Below are 10352 nucleotides of genomic sequence, written 5' to 3'. Positions count from 1 at the left end.
CCGTACCCGATGTTCTTACGTAAGCTCTTATTTAAAGTGCTTCTGTTGGAACTTATGTTGACTTTTAATTTATTCCAGATTTTATAATATATGCCAAGGTATGCTGAATTGTACTGTTGCTATATCATACGATACAATTTAATGAATGATATGTTTTCAAGTTACGTTTGAGTGAATCTATCTGAAAGCCTATTATAAACATTACACATGAACACAAGGGTGTTCAAATGTTAAATGTATTATTATGGAAGTCCTTGTATACGTCTAAACGTCAAAGTATACGAAGTATTCGTCTATCGATGAAGAAATTTCTTCAAGAACCTCGAAATGGCTGGTCGAAGTTGAGGACAAATTCCCGATTCCCTGTCGTGTATCGTTGAAAAATGTCGTTCAAGTTTTCCAAGAGTTCCGTAAGACCTTCCTACTATCGTGTATCATGACAAAGTGTCCAGGATTTTCGTCACTGCCCTCCCCCCCCCTAAAAACAAGGCATTCGAAGAGCCATCTGGTCGTGGCACTTCGATGTTAAAGTATTCCAGCGAACCGAGAGCTTCGACTTGGCTGCAATGCCGTCACGGCAATTTCTCTGGGGGATGGTTACTTACAGTGTTGGCTTAAACAACATACTTAACCGGGCTACTTAGTACTCACGGGCGCAGACGTACCCCTTGCAATAATAACATTTCACCCCCTTTAATCCGCAGCCTGCTGTTAGTCCTCGGCTAAGTATCTGTCCTCCTCTTACCCTCCATTGTCGTTCCATCGCCTCCCGGCCGAAATCAAAACACGGAAAAGCCGATACAGTTTTGCGTAATACCCTCGTCAGGAACTTCCTCAAAATGTTTTCCGTCCTGTTGCTGAGGGGCGAATCGTAACAGGGAGGGGAAAAAACGGCGGAACGTCGCGGAAGAATTGTTTTGCGTGTAAATTGCGACGGGGATGGGATTCTAATTAACGAGCCGTGAATCTTGGCGGACATTGTACGCGTGTTTACAGAATAAGATTAGGGGAAATGCATCCAACTGTATCATTGTTAACACTCTAAATGAGAGAAGATTGGACGGATTTTATTAACACTTTGATCGTGGACATTTCGCATTTGTTCTTATTATTGACTGGGGGCTATTTTTAGATGTATAGATAGGTAGTGCTGGAAAACTGTTTCACTAAATATTGATACATACATTTTCCAGTTTCAAAAGTGATATGTTATTAAGTATCTTGTATATTTACAATAATATTTATTTGTAATCTATAGATAACTATCAAAATTGATAAGTTTGTGTTAACATTAACATAATATTCTGTTCTTAAATCGCTTAACCTGAAATTGTACCCAATATGAAGCATTGCCAGATTAACTTCAAATATATTCTCGTCATTCCTTATGAGGGTATTATATCGGGAAATATTCGAAGAATGTAATTATTTATTATGGATGAAATTTCTGTTGTGTATAGTTAAACTTTGCAAAATATTACATTGGTACCATATGCACGGGAGAATGATAAGATAGGATGCAGTGGGCGGGGTACGGATTCCCATATAAGTTCCACAGAGTTAGGAGATACCCCATCGAACATAATACAGTATAAACCCCATAGTGCTAAGCGGCTTAGTACCTCGCAAGGGCAGTGACGCCTGACATATCCATATAGTGTATATTGGGCCTCAGATACGTGACAGCTTCGACGTATATTTTTGAAACGTCTCGAAAAAGGAAAATATTGCAAACTTAATTTATAAAGTTCTGCGGTACTGATTTCATAGTCTTAAATAATAATAATTACTCTAATTTTATAGAATCGTTTGAACTATACTTTACATTGACAAATTGGCAAGGTTCAGCTTAATTGCTGTTATATTGCCCAAACCTAAATACAAATAAAACAAATGTAAAATACACAAAACAAGAACCTTAGGCTAGAAAATTAGCTCTCTAGAATAATTTATCTTGGATAATCTATCTGGTTTTCTTATGGAAATTTGAATTCTTAATTCTATTTATTTCATCAAAAACCTTTCGTAATTTTAAGAAAATATAAACAAGTTGTTATTAATATGCATATAACGTGGGTATAAGGAATATTCATATAGTGAATACAATATTAATGTGAAACTTTTTTATATGTGCACTTCAATCTGATTCCTATTAATTTTTTCGTGAACATTTAATCGGCTTACAAGTTTTACACAGACACCGATTAAAATTCATTGTTTTCTTCGCGGATGGATAATGTTTGTAAAAACAATCGTACACTAAGGGGCGAACAAGTTTCCAGCCCCGTTATTGCAGTTAGCTAAATATTTTGTTTTTCCCATGAAGCTGCCGCGGTCCCATAGAACGGGCCAAGGGGGGAGGGGGGCGACGCGTGACACACCCCCATTGAAATCCTATGCACGGGATATACTTAAATTAAACGGACGCCGGTGTCACATTATGGCACAGAATAGCGAGTTATATCTAACCTCTCATTAACCCCGTGTGAACTCGACGGAACAGGACCCTCTGTGTAACGCGACACGTTGATTTTCGAATTCGAAATTTGCGCCGGGGCAGTTTATTATGGGTTCTGACGGGCCGTGTAGGACATTTTTAGCGATCGCCGGCAACGTTCACGATAGAAACACTGTTGAGCGAACGACAATTGTGAAACATAGTAGAGCAGAACCTCTCTTGTTCGAATAGTTCCATATTACTCTATTATTTGTACACAAAAGCTTTCGTGCAGAAAGAATATGAAAATAGACAGAACAATATTCTATATGTCTTTCTGGAATAATTTCCTGACATTGGAATGATACAGGAATTTGTTCACTTTATGACGGATTTTATAATGTTAATATACACAACATAACGACGTTATAGTCATTCACGTAATATATTATGTCATAAACGACATTAGAAATTTATATATATTCTATGCGTGCGTAAAGTCCACGGTTCAATAAATGAATAGTAGCAAGAAAGATTTGGGATCCCAAAATTTGTAACCAAGTCGTATTAAATTTCATTATTGTTCATTTCTATTGCTATTAGAATTTAGTCAGAATATACACTTATTTATTCAATTAGAATTTATACCCATTTTTCTAAAATGTATGGTGATTGGTATACAAAAAAATGTAATTAATAAGTGCTGTCGATACGATCATGTCCACAAGTAGAGAGATTATTTACTCTTTGAAGATAGATTCCTCTAAGGATAAAGAGATCAAAACGATTTACCGCACAACAGATCGTTCTCTAGCACAAGTTGCGCCATTAACGCTCCTCACAGCGGAATCTCCGTCGTCACAATACCGATTTCCCTGCGGCGCGTTTCCATGATTTTTTCCTTTGCCATTCGACGAGACTTCGACGCGGCCCCTTAAGCAGCTAAGAGCCCATGATCTCGTCGAGACGGGGGCATCGGAAGACGAGATTGAAAATATAGACCGTCCACGAGCGGGCCAGAATCGAGAAAAAGGGGGGACAGAGAAGGAGAGAGCGAGAGGCGTAAAGCCTGAAAAACTTCTTACCGCAACAATGGACGGGTACCGATTTTAAAAAGATCCTACGAAGATTTACCATCACTTTCACACCTCTCCATAGCACCCCATGCGCCCCATAGCCTAAGACCTACAACAAATACCTGGTGGGCATCGTAATCTCACTAAGGCCTCCTATAGCGGGGTACCCTGCGGGCCCCCATTATGATTTTTCGCGGCGCATTGTCACGGTGTCGAATCTGTCTACAAATAACCACTAGAGAAATGGTTACTCTCTGTCGATACTCTTCGACATACCCCGTGTCCTCTATCCCTCTCTTTCTCTCTTGCCCAGGGGCCAAACACGTTTCTCTTTTTCCACTGTCGACGCCCGTCTATATCTCTCTACCTACCCCCCGGGTGACACCCCTCTCGCCCCCTCCGCTCGTTTCTCGCTCCACGCCATTCAAAGTGGACTACATTATTTTGTTGTAAGGCCCCGACCACACCGTATTATCCTAACATCTAAATCCGGACAGCTGGATGTCTATCAGAGACTCTCAACTGGAGCACCCCATATCCACGCTATTAGCACACCTTCCGGAGCTTTATCAGTTTTTCGGGGGGCACAAGCGAGCTGATAATGGCTCGCGATTCGATGATTCCGATAACGGGGGAAAGAGGATTTTCTTCGCGGGCGTGCATTTACACGGAGCCATCGCCACGTGGATTAAAACGGAGCGACGGCGTTTAACTGATGCCGCGATATGAAACTACAAGTTTTTACACCTGCACTACCGAGCGCGTAATTCCGTCTTTCCTCGTTATTATATTTAGGTCAATACACCGTTGTTGATACTTCGATTACTTATCGATATGGATTTTCACGTATTACACGATGTTGGGGTCTTATCGATGTACTGCGACACGTGCGAGTGTAGTTTGAGAAATTTCAACGGGACGACAGAGTGAAAACTTGTTCCTGTGTTGACAGAAATTATTTTTTTAATTTTCACAGTGTTATGGAAAATATTTATAATGTATTAATTATTCTTATTTCGTGCAATAATACAGAGAACTTGACACATTCACTGTTGCCATTTTGTTAGGAAACTGTTCCTTATAGACGATGTAACATTTTCAATGTATGTACTTAAATGTAATTTTACATTACAATTAAGAAACGATGCTCACTTTGTTCGACCTTCTCAGAGAATAAATAAAGTGCCTACACGCTCATGTTTCTTATAATAAATCTGTTGGACAGAATAAACAAACTATAATGGTAAAAATCACATTAACACACAGTAATGTAATAGAAATTTTTATGATATAATTCAAATATTCATAACATTATTTTAAAAATCATGGGTGTACGCCAATACCTTTTTCATCTATTGAATATGACACTCCTGGTAAATCTGCTACCAATCTTTCTAAACAACATAAAAACACACGTATAAGAAAGACGTTCGTTCGTTCAAAAATCGAATGTCACTGAAATTGTTAAACAACCGTGTCTTCAAGTGTATCACACGATCGAAACAGGAAAGAAACAACCTGTTTTGTAACGTTAAAACGACACAGACCCGGTTTACCTGGGATTGAGAACCACTTTCTAATGAATGTGCCAGAGGTGTCAGAGCAGCAACTGTCAAAACACGACCGGCAAGCCGAGAGCGTGGCATCCAGTGTGCGACGAGGAGGGGCGAGAGCGGACTGAACGAGATCGGACGGAACGGTCCTTTTCACGCCATATTGGATGTACCTTGAAAACGGTACACGGAATCGATGCCTATCGATAATCTGCGACATTCATCCATCCGTTCCCCCTTCCCCTTCTACGAAAATTCTTCCGCGGCTACGTGTCGGATACGTGGCGACGACGTTTCGAGCAAGGCATTGTTCGCGGCGCGCGCGTTTGTTGCACAACGGTTTCCATCCCCGCTCCGCTTTCCGCTCGCTGAATCGCAGACGATGCTTATCAAGAAGGACGCCAGTTCCCCTTTTTCTTCTTTTTTTTTTTTACAGAAACCGGGAATTAGTAGCGCGTCGACATTCTACACTTTGCTGTTCTACCCGGGAGGATTAATGTAGATCGTCCGGTCGGGATTTTCAATTGCGTGCCACGGGGTGCAGTTTAAAAGGGTGTCGCCAGATTTAATCGTCTGTCTCAAAATTCTCGAAGCTGCTGCACGTGAAGTGGTAGATTTTTGCAGCGACGCTTTATGTTGCCCGTGAGCTTTAAACGAGTATTCTGCGTTGAGAAAGACATTTTAACGAATTTCGTGCTTTTCCGTCTACGAGATCGCAAGTGTACTTTGAACATTATTACTGGAGCAGTAAACTGTTGGAAATAATTCTTTGAAATATATTTTTAATTGTTTTTACTTTGTGGAATGGTTTTTTCTTATCTAAACAACGAACATTACGTTCTAATCTTAACCCCGCTGTTCTACTCGCTTATTTCTCACGTTTGAATGATCACACCGAAATGATTTGTTCTTAAGAAATGGGAAATACACAAAAAGGCGTAACATTTAAGTAGGTACGTTGATCACTAAAAACAAATATTTAAAACCATAATACCTATTGAAATACAATCTCCATTTCGAGTCATATAGACTCGAGGAGGAAAACAGGCTTAAAGGAAACGAAATCTACTACGAAGCAACTAAAAACGTTTAAAAACCTACCCCCGGACATGGGCGCAGCCAGGTTATCAGTCATTGGGTGGGGGGAAAAAATATTAACACATCGACTGGCACAGTGAAAACGCTGTACATAGTCAGACACACGTTATTTTGTTTTTAAAGTCATAAATCGTTGAAAATGTATGGGTTTTGTTAATAGAGGCTGTTGGTCGTGTTTCAAATTATACTGCAATATTAAATATTACGCAAAAATTTTGTAACTCTGGGAAAGGTGGGGGAGGGTCAAAATTCAATTTTTTTCTTGTAAGATGGGACAAAAGCCACATTTTTTCCGTACAGGGGGGGTGGGCAAGTGTCCCCCTGCCCCCTTCCCCTGACTACGCCCATGCCCCCGGAACATAATATTTTCTAACAACTGTTTTCCACCGCCAACTCCTCTCCGGTGACTAACACCACTGATACACACAGTCAACAGATCCAGTCCTCCCGACCCCGTCCCATCTCGAATTGACCTAACAAATTTCAATTGCTCCGTCTCATCGACCACCAGAGCTCCGTCGTAGGAAAAACCGGCCGCGGAATATCTCCATTCCCGGCGGCCGTAACGACTCCATCTTCCATCGGCCAAGGAATCCCATCCAGCTGTCGAGAACTTTCGCTTGGTGGCAGCTACACGGAGTCGAAACGGCGGGGCAGGGGAGGGAAAGGGTGTAAGGGAGACGAAAGATCGCGGTGGAAAGGCTCACGCATCAATGCGCGACAGAGAAAGGGTGAGGGAACGGCGAGCAAGAAAGAGAGATAGACGGACAGAGAGGGATAGAGGAAGTGGTCGCATGTGGAAGCATCAGGACAGGGTGGAGTCGTCGAGGAAGGACGGTTAGGCGTGCGCTCTGGGCATATCGGCGTTTTGGAGAGTCTTGGTCGATGTTCCTGGTTCCTGGTTAACCCGCGGGATCGGTTACAAGGCAACCCAGCCAGCCGATTGGTCCATTTTGTCAGCGACACCCGCCCACGCCACGTTATCGCGCAACTACTTCTCCGATCCTCTCGCTCCTTCTCTATTTCTCTTTCCTTCTCTCTCCCTCTCTTTCCGTCCCACTTTCCCTCTGTCACGTATCTCCAGCTCTCTTCCTCCGGCTGCAGAGAGGCTCGTGTCGATAACCTTCCCCCCATTTCGCTTGGAATCTCTTTCTCCGTTCGATCGCTCCCTCTCTTTCACTTCCTCTATCACCGTTCCCTCCCCGTTTCCCGTGCCATCGTGGCCACCGTATACACCTCTCCTCCTCCCGGGTGTATCCAGACTCGCGGCGCGCGGTTTGACCTTCGACGAAAAAACGACCCGGGTGTGCTTCGAAACGCGACTTCTTCGACTTCGTTAACAGGGAGCCTCCGTGACTATGCGATATTCGTTCGACTTGCGGGCACCGTGGGGAACTGGCTTCTTTCGAGTTAGCGGGAACGAACGGCAGAGAATGCGGATGGTTCGGACCTGGAACCATTAGAGACGAAGGTACTTTTAATTGTTTCCTTCGCTAGCATCGAGAATCGAAGGACAAACACGAGTCACCTGGTTGCGGAAATCGTGACGTTGACAGAGAGAATGTTACGACGAGTGGTTTTGTAACAGTATGAGCGTAACTAGGCGAGTAATCACAGTTCCACAGGTAATTTTAATTCGATTCGATGATATTTTCGATGGTGGATTAACGCGTCGATTACGTGGAATTTACTGGTGGATCGTTGGGGCTGGTTGTAATGGAATGGGAATTTGAGTATGGTGGCGGTCGGTTCGTTAATACGGGAGGGGCGGGGGGTGTGGTATTCGAATTGAAGACTCAGAACGACGGTTTTGTTTGTAATTGTCATAATAATCTGTTAATATATTTTCGCGTGAATGTATGTACAGGCGCAAATAATAATATTAATAATAATTAATAATATTAATAATAATAATGATTCATTTTTCTCCTCGTATATTTATATATGTATAATTCCGTTGGTAATAGTCTTTTACGTATGGTACCCCTACTGTGTACATAGATTCCGGTATTGTATGTTCAATATTTATAAGGGCCGATTATTACAAGAAATTCGCTAATCTGCGTCTGGTTTTCTGCGTGTGTGTGTGTGTATTGTATCTACAAAGAGAAGGGAAACGTTACGGCGAACAGTTGGGGGGCGGGGGGTGGTCGCCAGCGCGCGTCGAGTTTCCCTACACATTAGGCTCAAGAGGATCGAATCGATCGGCTCTCGTCGATGGACGTCTCCGAGCTGTAACGCGGGCTCGTTACTCCCAGAGTAAAACGATTCAACGTGGACTGAGAGTCGATTTAGGAAATTTACAAATCGCTAATCTCTACTTAGCTAACAGGGGTGGGGCTGTGTGTGTGTGTGTGTCTGTATATGTGTCTTTTCGCGAGGTGTATTTGATTAACTTGTGTCCTCCGTGTCGTTCACCTTTTCACTCCTTTCGATCGACGACAAGCGAAATATTGTGCGGTTTGTTGCTGCGACGAAAACGTCCTAACAATCTCACCCAGAGCGCTGGTTCGTTGGATCTTGATACAAAGAGGGCTCTTCGACGACCGTTATTAGAGCTTCATGATTTATTTCAGCACGTTCGATCGTCGTGCAACGATTTCCATTAGGTTGGATGTTCTAGAGAAGAAAAGGCTCTCAGTTGATCTCCATTCACTCGAGATTGAAATTAGCCCTTGTGGTCGCGATAGCTCGTGGCAGCACACGTGGCTCGAGGTGACGACAGAACAGGTTTCCTTCAGGCAACGATTACACCGAACAACAGTTTCTTTTACTTGTTTCCTGATATCTCACGGAAAGCGGTCGCTATGTACAAACTACAAAACAACGTCACTACACAGAGAGGTCTGTTCAGCCTCGAAGCAGAGTCGTTTGCGAGCCCCCCATCCCCCGGGTTTCTGTGTCTCTCCACCCCGCGGGGCTCTTCAAGGAGGAGAAAAAAAAATACTATTTACACACGGCACCACTCGGATTCGATTTTGTTTGTTCGCTCTCGATTAAATTGCACACGTCCGCTCGTGCGATCTGTCTAAACGACGACCACCGTCAACTGGATTATCTGGCCACATTTCCCGAACAGGGTAACAACTGTCAGCAGCGTCCTCGAAAATATTTCGATCCTCTTCGTCTGTCGTTTCGCGAACGAGTCTCCGATTCGCGGATTCGTCCTGTCAGACGCGTCGATTGATTTTCTCGCGTCCCCCCCCCCCCGGTCCTGGATTCCTCGAGGACGCACGCGAAACGGCCGCTTTGGTTCTTTGATCTCGAATAATCATCGTGCACGTTCAGGGGGGCGCGCGCTCCAGTGTTCCCGTTCGAACCGAAAATTCACTTCGTCGAATCACCATACGTTTCTCGGTGTACCGTGCAGTGCTTCCCACCGATCTCACAAGACTTCGAACCGTTTCTCGAGAAACCGATGTTTACGTTCCGTCGTCGAGATTTTGCTCGGCACCGTGGCACGGTCATCGTCATCATTTTCATCCAACACGATTTCTTCGGGATCGTCCTCGGTGTCGTATCACGCCGGCGAGAACGGTCTGTGGATCTGCGGCGGTTTCGGATTCGGCGGCGGCGTCGCGACCCTTATCAACCCCTGACCTTGGGACTGACCCTGCGGCGTCTGCTGGCTGGAAGGTGGACTACCCCGCGAGGAAGGTGTGTGAGGGCTCGGGACCGCGACCCTCAACGGACCCGTCACCGACAGATTCGTCGCCATTAACGGCGGGCTGTGCGCTTCCGATAGGCTGTCCGAGAGACGGGAGATCCCGCCGTCGGACAGTCGCGAGCCATCCGATAGCCTGGACATCCCTTCCGGTAGCTGGTGCGGTACGTGAGGATGATGGAGCAGACCTTCGTGGGGATGGAGCCTGGGCGGAGGCAATCCTAAGGGATCCGGCAGTCTGAAAGTGAGAAACGCACGTTAGGAAGTCTGCGACAATGAAATATCATTGAAGGAAACGGCAACTGTAATGGGGTGGTATGGGTTCTTTGATCCAGTACCATTTTAGAGGGCATTAACTCCTTGCCCTATGAGTTTCTTGACGTCTGCAGTCTCCCGGATTAGATTGTTATCGATAGTTTCCCAGAAAAGAAAGGAATTCTTTATCGTCGTAACTGTACTTTTACGAATAATATTCATTTTTGTTGAATCGATTTTCAAATCGTCAACACGAGTCTGACTCGATG

At 44.0% G+C, this 10352-nt stretch overlaps 1 protein-coding gene across 1 annotated transcript in view; it reads right to left on the bottom strand.

The window, feature by feature from the left end:
* Positions 1 to 9684: 9684 nt before the first annotated feature.
* LOC107185886 (homeobox protein SIX3) overlaps positions 9685 to 10352 on the bottom strand; it is a 46639-nt gene continuing 45971 nt past the window's right edge. Inside the window, exon 3 of the mRNA XM_015573660.1 lies at positions 9685 to 10066. Within this exon, the coding sequence (XP_015429146.1) occupies positions 9685 to 10066 (382 nt within the window). The remainder of the gene's footprint in view (positions 10067 to 10352) is intronic.

The sequence above is a fragment of the Dufourea novaeangliae genome, unplaced genomic scaffold (genome assembly GCF_001272555.1).
Source record: "Dufourea novaeangliae isolate 0120121106 unplaced genomic scaffold, ASM127255v1 scaffold56, whole genome shotgun sequence".
NCBI lineage: Eukaryota > Metazoa > Arthropoda > Insecta > Hymenoptera > Halictidae > Dufourea > Dufourea novaeangliae.
Note: the sequence above shows the minus strand (reverse complement) of the source record. Positions and strands in the feature narration are given on the sequence as shown.